Source organism: Mytilus edulis, chromosome 7 (genome assembly GCF_963676685.1).
Source record: "Mytilus edulis chromosome 7, xbMytEdul2.2, whole genome shotgun sequence".
In the NCBI taxonomy this organism is placed as follows: domain Eukaryota; kingdom Metazoa; phylum Mollusca; class Bivalvia; order Mytilida; family Mytilidae; genus Mytilus; species Mytilus edulis.
The window spans coordinates 31,208,062-31,227,444 of record NC_092350.1 but is presented as its reverse complement, the minus strand read 5'-3'; the positions used below and the strand labels follow the sequence as shown (position 1 = coordinate 31,227,444).

At 31.6% G+C, this 19,383-nt stretch overlaps 1 protein-coding gene across 2 annotated transcripts in view; it reads right to left on the bottom strand.

Annotated features, from left to right (window-relative positions):
- The window catches only part of LOC139481246 (excitatory amino acid transporter 1-like), a 74,846-nt gene that overhangs the window by 23,811 nt on the left and 31,652 nt on the right, over window positions 1-19,383 (bottom strand). The window contains exons 1-4 of one of the 2 annotated variants that reach the window (XM_071264424.1): window positions 5,876-6,376; window positions 2,866-2,940; window positions 1,155-1,277; window positions 602-680 (exon numbers count right to left, since the gene is read on the bottom strand). In XM_071264424.1, the coding sequence (XP_071120525.1) occupies window positions 602-680; window positions 1,155-1,277; window positions 2,866-2,940; window positions 5,876-6,020 (422 nt within the window). In that variant the 5' untranslated portion in view covers window positions 6,021-6,376. Of the gene's footprint in view, window positions 1-601; window positions 681-1,154; window positions 1,278-2,865; window positions 2,941-5,875; window positions 6,377-19,383 lie in introns of those variants that run through there. The other variant, XM_071264425.1, reaches the window with a different exon arrangement.

Genomic DNA, 19,383 nt, shown 5'->3' with positions numbered 1-19,383 from the left:
TAAAAAAAGAAATTTTATCACACTCCAGAAAAATAGCATATAATTTACTTATAGGTATCTGACCCAGTTTGCATAATACTTGATGTCTGCCATTATTCTTTATTATAGATAACAGATCAGCAAGTGTATAATTTATACGATGTTTAATACGTTGATTACGGTTCTTGCGTTTACCATGAGACCTATTATTTCTAAGTCGTTTATCAACAATATCAATGACATCGATATGAGTTTTAGATATGTTCCCCTGCCCTAATATTTTATCATTTAGACCGAGAGGATAAGCTGTTTGAAGTCTTTTTATCCAAAACAATTCGCGAACTTCGCGTGATTTTTCAAATTGCTTGTGCGATTCTCCTGGTTGTTTTTGAACGGTTTCGAGCGGTTGGAATTTTATATATTTCAGATTATGATTATGCTTATCTAAATGCTGATATACTAAACTTTTGAATTTTTTGGGTCTACGAAAGCGGTTTGTTCTCTTTGGTAATAAGATTGTGTTTCGTTCTTCGATTATATTGACTGCTCCCTTTGTATACTCTGAATACTAAAGATGCGTTGTAAACTTAAAAGGGCAAGTATAATTCCCTCCTTATTTTACCTCAGTAAATCAGCGAAAATGTCCTCCGTTTCTAAGGGAACAGAGTTTAATGCTTTAACTTCTGTTTTAGCGATTTCACCTGTAATCAAACGATAAAACACTGTTCTAGACTATTTGACAATTAGCAGTAATCTTAAAGTATGAAAGAAGTAAAGTTAAGCCATGCAATGAAAAATAAACATATAAGTAACAGATTTGAATCGGTTTTATAGATTTATGACGTATATGAGATGCATTTATTTTGTTTATAACCGTGTTGAATATTGTCAAAATTGAATGTCTTTAAAATTTGAAATGAAAAGCGACTGACACATTTTTCGAGAGATAACAATTCGATAAAAGTTATGCATACTTTAGAAAGTCATTTATTTATGAATAACGGATAAAAACAGTTAAAAGTACACAAGAAACTAAACTCAAATAAATATAAAGTACATGTAATTATGTTCATTGTGAATTAACAAGTACGAAATTATACAGCTTTGTGGTGTTTTTTTTACAGAATAAATTATTTGCTTGCAGTATTTATTGCCTTTGAATATGAAAATCTTACCTGGTCGAATGATCACACAAAGTATACTGCCAACTAAGCATCCAAGGAAGTTTGTACTCATAATATAACCCAAACTAACTAAGCTAATTTTTCCATTTGACTTAGGGTCTAAGGTAGCTGTTCCTGTTAAATGAAATAAATAATAATAAATCAATGTAAGAAAAGTTGTGTACCCTTTTCTGTATCAGTCTGTATTTCAGTGGTCGTTTATTGTTTTTTACATTATTTAATCATGTTTCCCTGTCGTATAAATTCGTTCCACATCTTTAATGTCCAGCCATTTAAATCTTGTTCTATGTGGGAAGGGTTTTGTTCATTGTTAAAGATCATACAGTGGCTCAAAGTTGCTAACGGCAACATCATTTGGGTTTCTGGTGGGAAGTTGTATCATTGGCAATCATAGTTCATATACTAAGACTATTGATATAAAAGGCATTTTGTTGACGTGTATCATCAGAAGTAACATTTTTTGGCAATTAAACCACAAAATAGAAGTTATAAGAATATCAGATTGATTGCAGTCACTCATACGTGACTAAGATGTTATTCATGAACAGTTGATCATTCAAAATCTTCAGTATCTAGCAAATAGTTTATGCCACAAGTTCAATTGAAAGTAGAAATGTTCAACATATCTATATGTATGTTCTTGGAACTTCTTGTGAAGAAAATAAAGTATCCTGTACTTTGCTTTCCACCATTAAGATGATGTTCTCTCACTTAATTATTGTGACCATGCTCAGTACATCTATCACATCGAGCTTAATATTAAGGATATAACCGAAACAGTGACGTCTGCGTCATATCTTAACTTACATCTACAAATTGACGATGAGGGTCTTTGAAAACAAGGCTTTAATTCAAAAGAAATGATTTCATCTTTCTAATTGTGAACTTTCTATTTTTATGAAACAACAATCATTCAGCAGCACTTGTGTATTGAGTACATATATATCCCAGTTGATACAATATGCAAGGGCTTGTATTTCCTATCAGGATTTCCTTGATAGTTGGTCGCTGCTCACAAAGAAGCCATTAAACGAAGACTTTCAACTAGTGATAATCCCTTCTTAAATTTTACGGACGTCATCACGAGTTTGTTGACCGTTATAGAATATCTGTATCGCAGATGACGACAGATCGTAATCGTTAATTACAGAATTGGACTTATCATTAGCTTTGTACTTACAGGAGAAACACGACGGTCGTCATATGTGAAACAAGATCTGCTTATCCTATTGGAACACCTCAGATAACCCCCAATTTTGGTTGGGTTCGTGTTGCTAAGTTTTTAGTTTTCGATGTTTTGTTTTGTGCACTTGTTTGACTGTTTGCCTTTTTCTTTTTTTACCATGACGTAGTCAGTTTATGAGTTTGTATGTCCTTTTTGTACATTTAGTCTAATTTTTATAGCCAATCTTATATTATATGACCCAAGTTTTTAAATAATAATTTCCATACTAAAGAAGACACATATAAAGAAATATTTGACAAATAACCACCTATTTAAAATCAGCAGAATAATTTACCCCTTCATATTTTCTTGAAATTTTTTTTCTTCTGAAATATAAGCCTCCCAGGAACCTTGTCATTTATTAGGTTTTTTTATTTAAATAATTGTTGTGAATGCTTTCGTTTTTTTGTTTCATTTTTTATTTTAAAATATTCCCTCTAATCCTAATCCTAAACCACAATCATTCAACCAAATTACCTGTTATAACTGAAGCCACTATCAGAGGAACTATCATCATTTTCAGCATGTTGAGATAAATCTCTCCTAGGATACCTACAACAAAAGTGAAAGCTAAATCATAATTTTAATTTTTGCAACTGTTATTGTATGCTGCGTTCACACGTTATTCGAATTCGATTCGCATTAACTACATTAACTAATTCGAATTAGTTTAATTTGCATTCGAAACGTTTTATGTCCGGACGTTACATTTTTTTTGTACAATGCGCGTCAAATTTGCTTTACTGTCCAAACGACATTAACTTTTTTAATTCGTATTAACAAAAATGCATTTCTAATGCGAATTGGATAATGCGAATTAGAATTAAAAAGGAAGAGCGTGTGAACGCGATTAGCGAATTCGATTCGCATTCGATTCGAATTCAATTCGAATTAAATGTACTTGTGAATGAGGCATTAAGTTCGATCAATGAGGAAAAAATCTTTTTCAATTTTTGTTTACATGAAATCATTGTTTTTTACTGGATGCTATTAGTTATTTTCGAAAAAACGTATATTTGCTCTACAAATCTACAAATCAAGCACGATTGTAATATGATAATGTGATTGTGTATTATGTTATATTAATTTAACTGGCTGTCAATTCATAAGATTAGATTTTAACTGGAAATGTTGTGAGAGAATTTCACATCACCTCTCGCCATACGTCAATATTTGAAAGGCTACCTCCCATAAAATAAGAGTAATAAAAATAGAAATAAAAATGCGCAATATCACTACATTACCAGATTCTTTAAATGTGTCATAATGAAATACAGTTGGTTGTTTAAAATTGTATAGATTGATCACCGAAATTGTAGATTTGACAAAGACAAGAATTTTCAGTAAACAAAATCTTAATTCAGTTATAGATTAAAACATCATAGCAGGTGCACTATGAAATAAGTAAAAATAGAAAGATTGTGTTTTATCAATAAATACATTAAAACTGAAAATAGAAAAGGAATACTAAATAGGATTAATTAAACGTGTCATTCAAATATTCAGAAACTGCTAGCTTTAGCCTATATTGATTCGTTTTGATTAAACATGTAAATAGAAAACATGTTTATATGAAATGCGATGTGGTTTGTTGAGAAATAATAAAGAGATAGTATTTAACTTGTAAATGTTAGAAGTGACCTCGTCGTCACCTCTTAGCTTGTCCAGAAATTTAAATGTTTTAATTCTAAAGCCCTGCAATAAGAATAAAAAAAACATTCTCGCTTGAAAGGTTATCAATTTCAAAGGATTGTTTTTTTCGGTATTGGTGTATAATTTTGTTTCACAAAATGTGATATTTAACTTCATAAGGTAGATACACAAGGATACACTAACAAAAGGGTCGTATAAAGGTCAACATATATTTTCTTTTCTTTAAGAATATACAAGCGTTTATATTTTATATAAAATTGAGAATGGAAATGGGGAATGTGTCAAAGAGACCAAAAACCAAAGAGCATACAACAGACGAAGGCCACAAATGGTTCTTCAAAACAAAATGAGAATCTCGCACCCGGAGGCAGGATGCATCTGTCCCAAAACACAATGTATATGTCAAGCTCTAAAATGTCACGTACAAAACTAAAAACAACAATTGATATGTGACTACTATACATTACATGTATATATAAAGATCTGCCATAAAGTTTTAATCAAAATAAATACACAATCAGAAATATATATGTTCGTTTCTTTTTTTTTCAAATAAGGAAGCAGTTGAAATATATAAAAGAGAATGCAACTGGTTGTTTAGTGTATAATACATAAAAACAATTTTAGGGACAAGTGCTAGCGTTCAAAATATGAGAAGAATGATCATAACTTGCAAAGTTAATTATCTCAATTAACAGTCAATTCAAATATATGGCAGTAAATATAAAAATAAGACGATGTGGTATGATTGCCAATAAAACAAATCTTCAGACAACAAACATTAACAAACTATAATGGGTCATCATATGGACTTCAAAAAACGAGGAAAACCCATAATGCATATAAATATATATATATATATATATATATATAGTAAGTAACAAAAGGCCCCGAAGACAATCATTGTCCTGACTTGGGACATGCATTTGTAGAATCTAACGGGTATAACACGTTTAAATTTGAAGGCGTCAATCCGCTCATAACAAACAAACAGTGGTGTAACAGTAGAACATAAGAACAACTATAAAAAAAAAAGAACATCAAAAAGGCTTTGCTCATAAGATGGATACGCAAAGTAATATTTCTAAAAATAAACACAGAATTGGACGTGGACGGTAATTAAACATCCCTAAAAACAAAAAGACACGAACTACAGATATGAGAGTACTCGTAGTTACTGACAGTTTGTTCAAAGCAAAAAACAACTAATAAAAAAGTATACATTATAATTAGAGTCATGCATCTAAGACTAAAATATCAATCAACAATGGAATTCGTGTAAGGACGTCATATAAACACTCAGAGGAAAATATGACGTTCTGCATTGCAAAGATACAAGTACCGACATATGGTATAGCTTTCATTGTTTATATGTATATAAATATTATATTTAGTTCGATTTTAATTTACTAACAACAAAATCAATATTTAGTCCAATAAAAACAATATTCAAAGATCTAATTGCAGTGTTGAATTGGTAACCTTTTAGAATGAGTTTATTCAAAGCCGTTATTTATAATACAATTACTGGTACAATTCAAGTCACTACCATACGTTGGATGTTCAAATGCTTGTTCTATTCTGTATTATACAATCATTGAAATGTCGCGTACAATATTTATCGCATCAGTTATTCTTCTACCTTAAAAAGTTTATACATTCAACTTTACTTGTGCAATATACAGGACGTAGCTTCAACTGTTGAAAGCATTACTGATGATACAAAAGATGAAACTCTGGATGTAGGTTAAAACAAGTTGAAGTAATGAATATATTGATATTTTTTTTTTGCATCGGTCAAAATACAATGCTAGAGTAACTAATATTTACTTACCAACCCACATGAGTGTGCTGTCCGTTGGGTTTGTATTCCGAACAACCACACCTATAATAAATCCAACTGCAGCTCCCACTAAGGTCAAAAGTACCAACAAATTTGCTTTTAAAATCTCCAAGCATTTTTCTTTTCCTACTGCCATGTTGAAATACAACGACACTCAAAGATCAGGGTAATTGGTATGCGTTTCATCAAATACTATGAACACAGTGACAATGAACTTTTAAAATATAGGACAAAAATAATGAGATACAAGTAAATATACATCCTAAGTGCTTCAGTGTTGAGTGGGGAAAGGCATAAGCTTTTCATTTAAAAAGTGAGAGTCAAATTTAATCGTAGAATATCAATGCAAGATCTTTAAATAAAATAAATGTTTGAATACACTGAATATGATTTTGAGCATTTATTACTTTTAGATAAAAACAAAGTAGAACATGCAGTCGAATATTTAATGTATAAGTTACAGTTATATCGCCAAGTTACACAGTCGTCTTAGCAAGTTAAATTGCATTTACCTGTGAGGTACGTAAACAAGTTATAATATATGCGTTAAAGGTCAGGGGACTTTCAAAGTTTGTATTCGATTTAAATTACTGCTCATGACAATTGAATACTAGTAGATGTTGCAGTAATTAAAGCGGGATAGCACGTCCTAATTTTTACGGTTGTTTACTGAGCCAGTATATGTAGATACTATCCGGGTAAACTGATCGATCTTTTGCATAAACTTAATATTCTTAAGGTTACCAAGTTAACAATGCGGGTCACAATTTTCATTAGATATAATGAAACTAAGCTACCATATGATTTGTATGGAGTTTGGGTGGGCTAGGATGAAATTTTAAAAAAGGTAGACAGAAGCTTTTAGTAAAATAAAAGGCAGGATGAAAAACTTTGTCAGAAAAAAGGCAGAATACCAATTTATATTAAAAAACGTCAGGAAAAGCGGAATACAGAGAAAAATAAAAATCCAGGACAACATTTTTCTTCCTAGCTCCCTTAAATTAAAAAATCAAATCGTAGCTCCCTTAATATATGAATGTCTGTTTTTTTAAGGCTGCACGTCTAATATCGAAATCTCAAATTGTATGCATTCATCCCGTTCTTTATCTGCTAAACTGACATTTCCAATTATTTTCAGTAACTGAGATTGTATATATATTTAAAGGATCAAATATTGCTGATTTTTATCGTCATTTTTATATACTTTTAAAAATACCCACATATTATAATATGTTCATCCGGATTTTCTTGTCTATTGCTGGTACTTAAAATACTCATAACATCAAAGACTTGCGGAAGTAAGCATTTCGTTTCATATCCTATTATTTTCTCACTAATTAATTAAACAAATGTGAGACATACAAACACTTAAGTCATGTGTAGAGGGTGATGTATAGTCTTTTGTATTGTGTGATTTGTAAACGATTCCTTTTATCCCTTTTTTATAGCAAATTTGTGGCCAGTTGAAATTTAACATCGGGGAACTGATATTGATAAAATATTATGTACAAGTATAGAAAACGTTTTCTGTTTTGCATATATTTTACATTGAAATGATATATTAAATGTTTATATAGTTATAAAGCTACATATATTGCTGCATCTTCTTTAACTTATGTACAGAGTAATCTAGGTAGGACTTGAACGTTTAATCAAGGCAGGACCGGAACGTTTAATCTGCAGGACCAGGACCACTGAATCATGACAATAATCATCGTTATACTTATATAATAACTAGTCGGAGAATTCAAATCAAGAAAAATACTCATTGAGGGACCGAATTACACATTAATTCACGAACGCGCGTTTTGATTTATTTATTTATATTCCGTCTAGCATCTAGACATTTAAAACATAAATAAATATTGTTAATCTCCTTTGTCGGACAACTAGTAATAAAATGTTGTTCATCTTCAAGCAGATTAATGGTCAGTGGCGTAGGCAGGGTTGAAATGATGTGGATGCCAAAAATTTTTGGGACCATTTTATGCATATTTTTTTTTCTGACATTTTCCCCGTATGCGGGTGTCCTCCCCTAGAATTAATCCGACACTGACTAAATTTTTGTTAAATTTCAAAATACCCACCAATAGATATTTTATTTCCAACACCCAATCCTATATATTTGACAACTCAAAATCAGACCAATTACAGCGTAACATCTGTATTACAACCGAATTGACCCTCCTTTCCTGGAATTTAAGCCTCGGAATGGGGTTTATGATTACTTATCTTGAAATGTTGCAGGGGACATAGAAATACTGGTTGTCCGTCTGTCCAGTCTTGTTATCACTGTCATGTGTACAATTTTTGCCATTTTTGTGAAATAAATTTATATCATTAGCAATGTTTTTGACACTTGCAAAAATAATCTTAACCAATTATGCCCCTTGGAAATATAAATTATAATGGAAATCCCATTGCATTTGTTCTGAAGCATTTATTTCTCGAGATATTAATTATTTTTTATTTAATGCCCTTGTATCTGGGAAAGATAAAATATGTGTAATGCGGGGATATTGGGACTCTATTCTTTTATTGAAAATAAAATTAATATTTGTACTAGATGGAAAGGATATTTCTAAGCCCAGGAATGATAAAACTCCATGATCACGGGAAACGACATCAGGGTATGATGTTGAAGTTGTTAACATTGATATGTCATCGCTCTGCTTAGCTCCATTTCAGATCAAACATGTCCGTATGTCTACGTATCATTATCGTCTACGCCTGCTGTAGCTGACGACGCGCTACGGCATAGACTTTTAATGATTTTCTGCGATTTATCCATCATGTTACATAAACTAAATAATTCTACAGGAAAGACTACACATACTGTTTCGGAAATGATTGGACACTTTTCTCATATCCCTGCCCATGTTACATTAGGATACCACCATGTGTATCTGCTGCAAACACTGTCACATGTAATTTATATATAATTATTTAAAAAACATTGTTTTTGTCAAAATGATGTGGAGGCTGAAGCATCTGAGCATACATGCAAGCTACGCCACTGATGGTACACTCTTACAAAGCTTCTGATTTATTCCTATAAACTATGTATAGTTTTATATCTGTCTCTTTCTAATTTAATGGGACCTCGGTGGTCGAGTGATCTAAGTATTTACTACTGTAATTACTATAGTCAGTCAAGACTGAGGTTGTGACTTAATATCCCGCTTGTGCGGGTGCACTCGACTACAATCAATAGGCGTTGGGGACCCCTTTTGTGGGAAACATTTGGTTGATTATATAGGGAATCTCTGACTCATGATCTAAGCGGGCCCCCTTATGCCAGTCAGTGGTTCTCCCCTTATGAAAAGTTCTGGATCCGCCACTGCAATCTTGAAGAATTGTCAGTTTTCCTATCGAAGGTCGATGGTTTTCCCCGGGCACACCGGCTTTTTCCAACAAAGAGCTGACCGCAACGAAATAGTCCAAAGCAGAGCATCAAAGTGGTGTTGAGACACATATAAAACAATCTTTTTATTTTGAGATCATTGGCGCTAATCTAATGATTTGTCTCAAACGAAATTTTTTTAAAAATTGATACAAGTTTTAGTTTGAAATAAATATCTTATTTACTACTTTTTTGTATCTGTTCATTTTATATGTTCGAAAATTGGGATCATAAATACGTTATGAGGTCAGGAATATAACTGATATACTAGCATAGAAAGGATAGATCGATTTGATCAATGTAATTTTATTAAACATTTAGTCTGATTTATAAACAGACCTAGTCCACTGTGTCTAAACCACACCGGCAAAATTTGCTCGGACTCGATGGTATCTAACATCCGGCACAATGACGGCACACCAATAGACAAAATAAAGGTAGGTTTCTCCTGATTTTTTAATTTTTTTATGATATCGAAGAATATATATACATATACAACTATTTTCTATTGTGAGATGCAATATTTTCTACAACCGTTCTATATTAACGGAGAAATAAGTCAAAATGCATGTCAAAATGACGAATTGAGTGAACCTTGCCGCGAAATTGTTTAATTTCTCGTTAAATTGTGCAAATTGTACGGAAAGAAAAGTACGGGAAGATAGATATTGACACGGAGATTGCAAATTTAGTTATTATGAGCATCTCAATAATTGTATTTCTGTGTATGGAACGAAAGAAAAGGGTCATGTCAAATTAAAATAAACCGGTTTCGTCAATGTTGTTACTACACAATCACCCGGTTTTGTTTTTTTTTTTAACAGATAAAGGCAGATGTGGTGTGAGTGCCAATGAGACAACTCTCCATCCAAATAACAATTTAAAAAAGTAAACCATTATAGGTTAAAGTACGGCCTTCAACACGGAGCCTTGGCTCACACCGAACAACAAGCTATAAAGGGCCCCAAAATTACTAGTAGAAAACCATTCAAACGGGAAAACCAACGGTCTAATAAACAATTTATGAAAAGAAACTTTGGCATGGATCTGAACATTGTCTTTCGAGAATTTAAATATATATTTATTGTAAAGTAAATTTGGCGTGTTAAAATCTATTTTAAATGGGCACTTTTGGACATAGTTAATTTTATGATAATACACATTTTCCTGATGAAAGGCGTATCCCTTATTTCACTTAACTTCAAACTAATTTTAAATGGAATATAAATACTGAATAGCAAACACTGGTATCTAATTATTTTGTAACATTATTATATTTTCTTTGTTTATAATAGTAGTATGTAAAGATGAAAAATAAAAGGATGTGTTTTGATTGTGCCATAATTTTAATTTACTATACTATATTATATACACTTAGTTTACAATATTTACTATCAATTATTAATACATTTATGCATTCAAACATTGACGATTTTCACTAAAAGGTTTGCAGATCGTTTGACCATTATAAGAAATAACTATGTTAATTTTTAAGAAAATAAGATAAGCTGTCCTGAAGTTACGGTGCGACATGTTTATGCTGGACAGACGGATAGATAGACGGACAGACGGACGGACCGAATGACTGATAGATGGAAGAACGGACGGATGGAAGGACGGACGGACAGACGGGTGTATACAATAATACGTCCTGTCAAAATTGGGACGGGCGTGTAAAAACGCAAAGAAATGAAAAAAAACTCGTAATTAAAGGTCAATAAGTTTTATTAGGATATCGGCCAAGTCGATTTATTTGTATATTTGTCTGCCTTATCATTATTGCTATATAACTTTTATATATATTTGAAAAAAATGTATAGAAATCGATAAAAAGAACTTGATATTCGGCATTTATTATAATAAACATTTCCCGGGTGTGCCTGTTTTCTCATTTCTTACAATATTTTAATTCGGTATACACTTTATAAGATAAGTGGCGAATCTAGATGACGTATAGGTTGCACGCCCCGACCCCACCTTTGGTTGCCAAAACTATATTGATTCCTGTATTTAACGGTTTTGTAAAGCAAAAAATAATCAAAATATTGTTCGACTCGCTTCGCTCGGCGGTGTGGCACCGTTAAAGTCCACAATTCCTCTAAAGTCCACAACACCGCTAAAGTCCACAACAAATTTCCGCTAAAGTCCACAACGCCGCTAAAGTCCACAAACTTGCCGCTAAAGTCCACAAAATTACCTCCGCTAAAGTCCACAAGAAAACACCGTTAAAGTCCACAATAACAAGTTCCGCTAAAGTCCACAAAAAAGCACCGTTAAAGTCAACACCAATTTTTTTATTGATAAAAACATAATATTCGTTATTTTTATCCCGTTAGTACAATACAAAGCATTGGCCTTTCTTCTCGGTAGTATTTTTTTTTTATCAGTTTGATACATGAAAAAAGTACAGTATCGGTATATGATTTTGTTCTATAATTTTGATCTTGATGGCCAATTTGGACATCATTTCTAAAAAGTTTGTAAATTCGTTATTTATTATTACTGCATTCAACAAGTAAATTTTTTCTCATATTCTTTGCATATAATCACTTTTTGACATAATTAATGTACAAAGCAAATGTGCCTCCTAATCTATAACATTTGAACGGCATGCAACAATCTTGATTATATCATTAAACAAAAAAAATACTAAGTTTATGAATTCCCAAAGGTCTCCTGTCGCAAAACTTTTAACCAACGTTTAACGTTATTAATTTCTGTTATGATTTTCAGAACGGAAAAATGAAGCCAGTATGATGAATTCCAAATAAAAAAGAAAATATTCTATGCTTTAAGTTATATTTTTATCGATTAGTATCAGATATCGATGCGTTGAATGGGTTTCTACCAAAATGTCACAACAAAACCTGATTTGATCGATATATGAAGGTGTGGTATGAGACACAGTGCCAATAAGACATCTCTCTATCCAAGTTAAAATTTATAAAAGACCATTATAGGTCAAGGTACCGCCTTCAACACGGAACCTTGGCTCACACGGAACAGCCAGCTATAAAAGTCCCCAACAATTACAAGTGTAAAACCATTCAAAAGGAAAAACCAATGCCCATAAATGGGGCTTAAGAAAATATACATACACTAGTTGTTTATCTTGGTAAAGTGTTTTAATCACATGTAAAATTACTCACAAGATTAATTTCTATAAACTCACAAAACGCTAAATCTGTTCTACAGTATTAAACCAATAAAATTGTATTGAAAAGAACAGAAACATTCTTTGATATTATATAATTCGTAAAAGTTTCAGCTTAAAACTTCATACTAGTCTTCCATTTAGCCTTTTCAAAATACTAAAAAAAAGTATCTTTAAAAGAGAATAAAGAAACGAAATTTACTCTGAAAGCGATACCGTGAACTTTGATGTGACGTACATTTTATCAATCAATATGACTATGGGATAGTTCAACAATTGTTGGTGTTCGGGCTCAATGCAAGATGAACGTTCCTATCGCCTTTATTCTATATCCACATCCTGTCTTTATCCTATATCCACACCCTCCAATGCTCAAAGACACTTATTTTTATTAGTTCTGGATTTCTCAACACACAAATACGTCGGCAAGTTTTTTTTTATTTGGTCATACTTTTCTTCGGTTAGTTTTGTTTTTCATTTTTGGTGTAAATCAAATTTTTGGATAAGATATAAACTTTGTGTTATATCATCAGAAATTGAGAATTAACGCTTCAAAATAGATAAATTACCAAATAAACAAATAAACCTATGAGAGGTCTGCTTCTATTGGTATTAATTTTGATTAAAATCTTACATGAAATGGGCGCACTACGTTTGCGCGCATTTGGGGATTAAAATGTTTTACGTTTGCGCGCAGCTTTTGATTACATTTGCGCGCATTCATTTTTACAGGTAAACTCAGGTAAAAATATAAAGAAAAAATTAAATTAATTATAATTGACAATATTTTTTTTTTTATTTTCATAATAAATATGACTTTCAATTATTAATTTGGAAAATATTTCTTAATTCAAATTATATATTTTCATATTAAATTCTAAAACAAATTATAAAGTGATCATTATAAACTCGTATAGCTTAAGACATACATCTAACTTCATTGCGAATATTTCAGAGTGAAAAGTGTTTCAACGAATAGTGATCGTTTTTAAAATTAGTAAATAACTTAAGTTAGTTTGTAAAGTTACACCAAGGCACTAACATGGAGTTTCGGCATGTATACCGACATGTAAAGAAATGAATTTATCAATACTTTAACCTTTACAATTAGGTATGTTTTAGCATTTTAGAATTTTTACCTTTATATTTTTCTAGAATTTAGTGCTTGTGCATAATAAAACGGACTTATCTTTCTCGAAATCCCACTTTAAGCTCATCGTTGGTGAGCTGGGGACTAACACTAACGGAATGAGAACTTATACTTGTTAATAATTGACCAAATTATAATCAAATAAGTATTATTACCTGTATTTTACCTGAGTTTACCTGTCAAAAAAATGCGCGCAATTGTAATCAAAAGCTGCGCGCAAACGTAATGATTTTTGCGCGCAAATGTAATGGTAATGCGCGCAAACGTAATGCACCGCATGAAAAAGTTCCTAAATATTTGTTATGAAAAATATCCGTAGATTTCATGATTTATATAACAACTAATTATAGGTGACAAATACTTCTGACCATTTTACTTTACTGGCTTATCGGTTTTTGAAGTACAACGTTCCTAAATGTTCTAAAAACTTACCTTCCAAAATATACATGTATGTACTTCCATAACTTCAATTGCAATTTGAGCATTTGAACTTAATTTCATACTAAAAAATGTAGCGTCACTTTTTAGCTCACCTGGCCCGAAGGTCAATCATCATAAGAGTATATAGTTTTAAAAATGTGTCCGATGACCCTGCCCGCGAACGAAGATGGCAGACATGGCTTAAAATGGTACATAGGGTAAAATCAGTTTTTGGTTTATATCTCTGAAACTGAAGCATTTAGAGCAAATCTGTCGGTGGTTTAGATATATCTGCCCTGAAATTTTCAGACAACCAGTTGTTGGGTTGCTGTCCCTAAGTTCTTTGCTATTATCTTAGATATTATTATAGTATCTAAATATAAATGATATCCTATACTATAAATTATGATTTTAACCTTATTTTACATGATTTCCAAAGGATCAGTAAACACAGGTGAGCGACACAGGCTCTTTAGAGACTCTAGTTTATTTGGTTAAAGTTTTTATTTCATTTTCTGACTCTTGATAAATTTGACAAATGCACATGTATGGTCGACCTCATACTAGACCATACGAGTATACTCATACGGTACGAGTATACGTTCAGGTATACTTATATGGTCCACATTGTACGCGTAAGGGTTCAAATCAGATACACTCATATTGTCTGGAACATATATATATATATACATGTAGCATTGTTGAAAAAAAACTTATACTTGTACTCATCATGGATAATACACAATACAGAACCACATCCGCGTACAATTTATTCAATTCATCTTTCATTCTGAAACAAATTCATTTTCCTTTTTGAAAACAAAACAAACAGTTGTTTATAATGTCTGTGTCATTTTGGTCTCTTGTGGACAGTTGTCTCATTGCCAATCATACCATATCTTCTTTTTTATATGCAAACCAAAGAGTGATGGAAATTTGCTGAGCACCACAAAATGAATGAATGTGTGGTATTCTTTATCATTATTTTGATTTCAAAAAAGAACATGATGGATCCAAGTCTATTTTTGAGATTTACGGACCGTTTTGGCTGCTGTGGAACCTAACAGACACTGAATGGAAATCTTACTTATATATAAATGTTTTATAGATATTGCAAAGGAAATTTAAATATCAAATATAGGCTCCAAATTATGTCTCCAGCATATACATAAAGAGAACGCTATGTTGGAGTTTCTTGTGGATGAACAAATATTTACTAAAGAATAAAAAGAGTATAATAGTTAGATAACTTTTCAGAAATGTTGTCTGTTTGATTGATAGAAAATCGCATAAAAATCGATAAAGAAAATACTATAATTTTTTCATTCATCTAAATAGAATTTATGCTGACAAGAGATACTTTCTAAGAACAAAAGTCCGTGTTTTTAATTAGATCTATAATATCGGGTGTAAAAAACAGAAAATTGTCTTTTGATAATGAAAAAAAATGTTTGGACTTTAACGGTGCTTTTTTGTGGACTTTAGCGGAACTTATTGTTGTGGACTTTAACGGTGTTTTCTTGTGGACTTTAGCGGAGGTCATTTTGTGGACTTTAGCGGAAATTTTGTGGACTTTAGCGGCGTTGTGGACTTTAGCAGAACATTGTTGTGGACTTTAGCGGTGTTGTGGACTTTAGAGGAATTGTGGACTTTAACGGTGCCACACGGCGGTATATAAAAGTTGTTCGAATTACGTCCACTTTGAAATAAACTGAATCCGTCTGTCCGTATATATTGTCAAAATATATTGACCAACGTCAGTGTACGATCATCATAACACAACGGCGACAGTACAGACTCGTTTTTTTTAGTAATGTTAACAAAATAATTGTTATTGAATTTTGTCGATGACCTGAGACTATTATACTAATTTGTACATAGCAGTATAGTTACAATAAGGGATAAAAAAAAAATATTTTAATGCATGGTAGTTGCAATCCTACATTCATTTTCTATGTCGATTATGCATGCATATACAGTTGTCTTATTATCAACGTTTATCCTTAAGAAGATTTATTTTTAACGATTGTAGAAAAGATTACATACATAGAATGATTAGATTACTTATAAAGGTGTCCATCCTTTTGTGCGAGAAAATCACATATCAATTGTGTGTTTCGATTTTTAAGACCGTAAACTTTAATTTCAAGTTTAAACATGTTCAACATATTTTCCCATAACTCATATAGAAAACGCATATTTAGAGAGCTGCTGTTAAAAAATTTCGGAATGCAAAGTAAATTAAAATATTTGTGTTCTATAAGAGTGAGGGCCCTCATGGGGTTTTTGATTATGTGATTACTTGGCCGTTTTTTTAATGATTATTTGATTATTAAGCCAAATATTTCATGATTATTTGATTACCTAGGACTGTATTTTTAGTTTATGATTATTTGATTACTAAAGATAAGCAAATATTTAATGATTATGTGATTATATTGGCAAAAAAATGGTGATTATGTGATTACTAGGACCCCCCCCCCCATGAGGGGCCTCAAGAGTAGGAATTCAAGTTTTTGCTTATTATTTATTTGAATCTGAGACTCATATAAATAATAAGCCGTTGTCCGGTGAACGAACTTGTTTTCCAACGACCCACACAACTCCTTTTGAACGCTGAGGTTAAATAATCAATTATAATGTAATGCGATTATGATTTTTTTTTATTTGACCAAACCGGGTTATGCATTTTGAAATCTATGACGAAACCGGGTTGTATACATTGACGAAACCGGCCAGTTCCATTTTGACATGACCAATTTCTTTCGTTCAATACACAGAGATACAATTATGGAGATGCTCATAATAACCAAATTTGCAATCTCCGTGTCAATATCTATCTTCCCGTACCTTTCTTTCCGTACAATGTGAACAATTTAACGAGAAATTAAACAATTTCGAGGCAAGGTTCACTCAATTCGTCATTTTGACATGCATTTTGACTTATTTCTCCGTTAATATAGAACGGTTGTAGAAAATATTGCATCTTACAATAGAAAATAGTTGTATATGTATATATATTCTTCGATATCATAAAAAAATAAAAAAAAATAAGGAGAAACCTACCTTTCTTTTGTCTATTGGTGTTCCGTCATTGTGCCGGATGTTAGATACCATCGAGTCCGAGCAAATTTTGCCGGTGTGGTTTAGACACAGTGACAGTCGTTCGCAATATATACACGATCCCAACCAGACGCTACAACTACAGTTGGTGTTTATAGACGACTTTTAGACAAACGTTAGAATTATACGATTTCTGTTCTCTGACTAGACTTATTTACCAGTGCGCAAAAAAAGACCAAAGAAGCGCATTCTAAATAAAACGGAAATGATATTGTTTTCTCGCAGAGAATCCCTACAGACACGTTAACAAGCGGTATTTTGGACAAGTTTAGTATTCAAGGAGAGATAAATCTATGTTTACATATTTAGGAGATCGACGTGGGCTTACACGTTTAGGTCATATCGTGTACAGTAGTTAGTACATATATAAAAGTTATAAAAAAAATCAATAACACCCTATATGAAAGAGAATTTTGGTCAAATTTAAGCTCATAAAATTTTATGATGTACGGCGGCCAACGAAAACAACTGGAGTATTGGCGTTAGACAGACACATATTCAATTTGAATGTACGCATGGTTTCGAATGTTTATAAGTGTCACACCCTTATCTATGCCGTAAAAGTGGTTTAAGAGCCACTGGGATATTAATTGTAAGCATTGGGTCGGGACAGCAGTTCACAAGAGGCTGAACGATTTAATTAAACATTTGATTCTTTTTAAAAAAAAGTTTTGTTACATTATTTGTAAGTACATACTTACAATACACTGGTGCTACACCACCGTGACAGCACAACATCATACACATTATATATTTAGAGCAAATATGACAGGGTAAGGTTGTAGACAAATCAGACTTCCCGTTGTAAGGATGCTGCCCCTGAATTGGTAATTTTAATGATTATTTTCCAGTTTTTAGATATCATCTTCAATAATATAATAGATAGATATAAACTGTAGCAGCAAACATGTTTAGCCAAGTAAGATCTACAAATAAGTCAAATGACCAAAATTGTCAATTAACCCCTCAAGATTAATAATCTTATAATCTTTTACAAAAATATTCTCCTCTTAATCTACTTGACCAGATGAATTTTAATCTCGTAATTACGTTTTACGATTATAATCTTGTAATAACGCGATTGTTCTCTCGTAATTACGAGATAAAAACTTCTTATCTCGTAATTACGTGATAGTTATCTCGTAAGTACGCGATAATTATCTCGTAATTTCAAGATAAAACAATAATTATCTCGAAATCACGTGATAGTTATCTCGGAATTACGCGATGATTATCTTGTAATTACGAGATAAAACAATGATGATCTCGTAACTAATTATCGATTAATTACGAGATTATTTATCGCGTATGGTTTTCTCATTATCACGAGATAAATATTTTTTTTTTTGTGTGATCCTAATTCGTAGGTTTCCTTTATATATAAAAAGTTTCATATTATATATAACTGTGTGTTCTACCAATTTTACCCGCCCATAAAAAAACTGTGGAGATCTAAAAATTTAATTTCTTTAATCGTCACTTAAGTCGTATATCATTAAATTGTCAATGTTTTAGAAAAGATAAAGGTACTGTGTTTTCTATTTCAGCAGAATTTTGAGTATGTTTACTAAGTCGGAAAAACTACGGAGCCCCGCTAGGGAGTACTACGGAGCCAAAATAACATAAAAAGCAGCATATGCTATTATTCTATATTTTGGAGCAAAACCTGCGTAGAGTTTTTTTTTAAATATCAATCGTCTCTTTACGCAAACATTTTATATAACGTACTTTTTTTTTCAATAACTTGCTATAATGAAAAAATGAATAACTTTATAAGATAAATGTAATAAATTAATGGCTCATAATCATAATAGAGAAAAACAAAAAAAGCAACATTATAAGTCTACAAACGTACATAATACACAGGAAGTGAATAAAAAATTGTCTCTCTTTTTACAAAAAATCTGATCATAACACTGAATTATTCAGACTTCTTATGCAAATATGTATAAATATTATGTATATACAATACAATCTAAACGCTGAAAAAAATCATATGCATTGAATGCTTCTAAATAATTGAATATCAAAATTAAAATTTTAAAATCAATTTGACATTAAAAGAGGTCTTAAAAGATATAGAAAGAGAGGGAAATACGAGCATCCTGGTATAACAAACTACATATTTATTCAACTAAATGTAATATTGATTTATAAAACAGTTTTAGATTACATTTGTTTGTCAGATCAATACCTTCATTTTTTATTGATAATACACACAGCGTCGTTAGGGAGCTACCATTTGATTT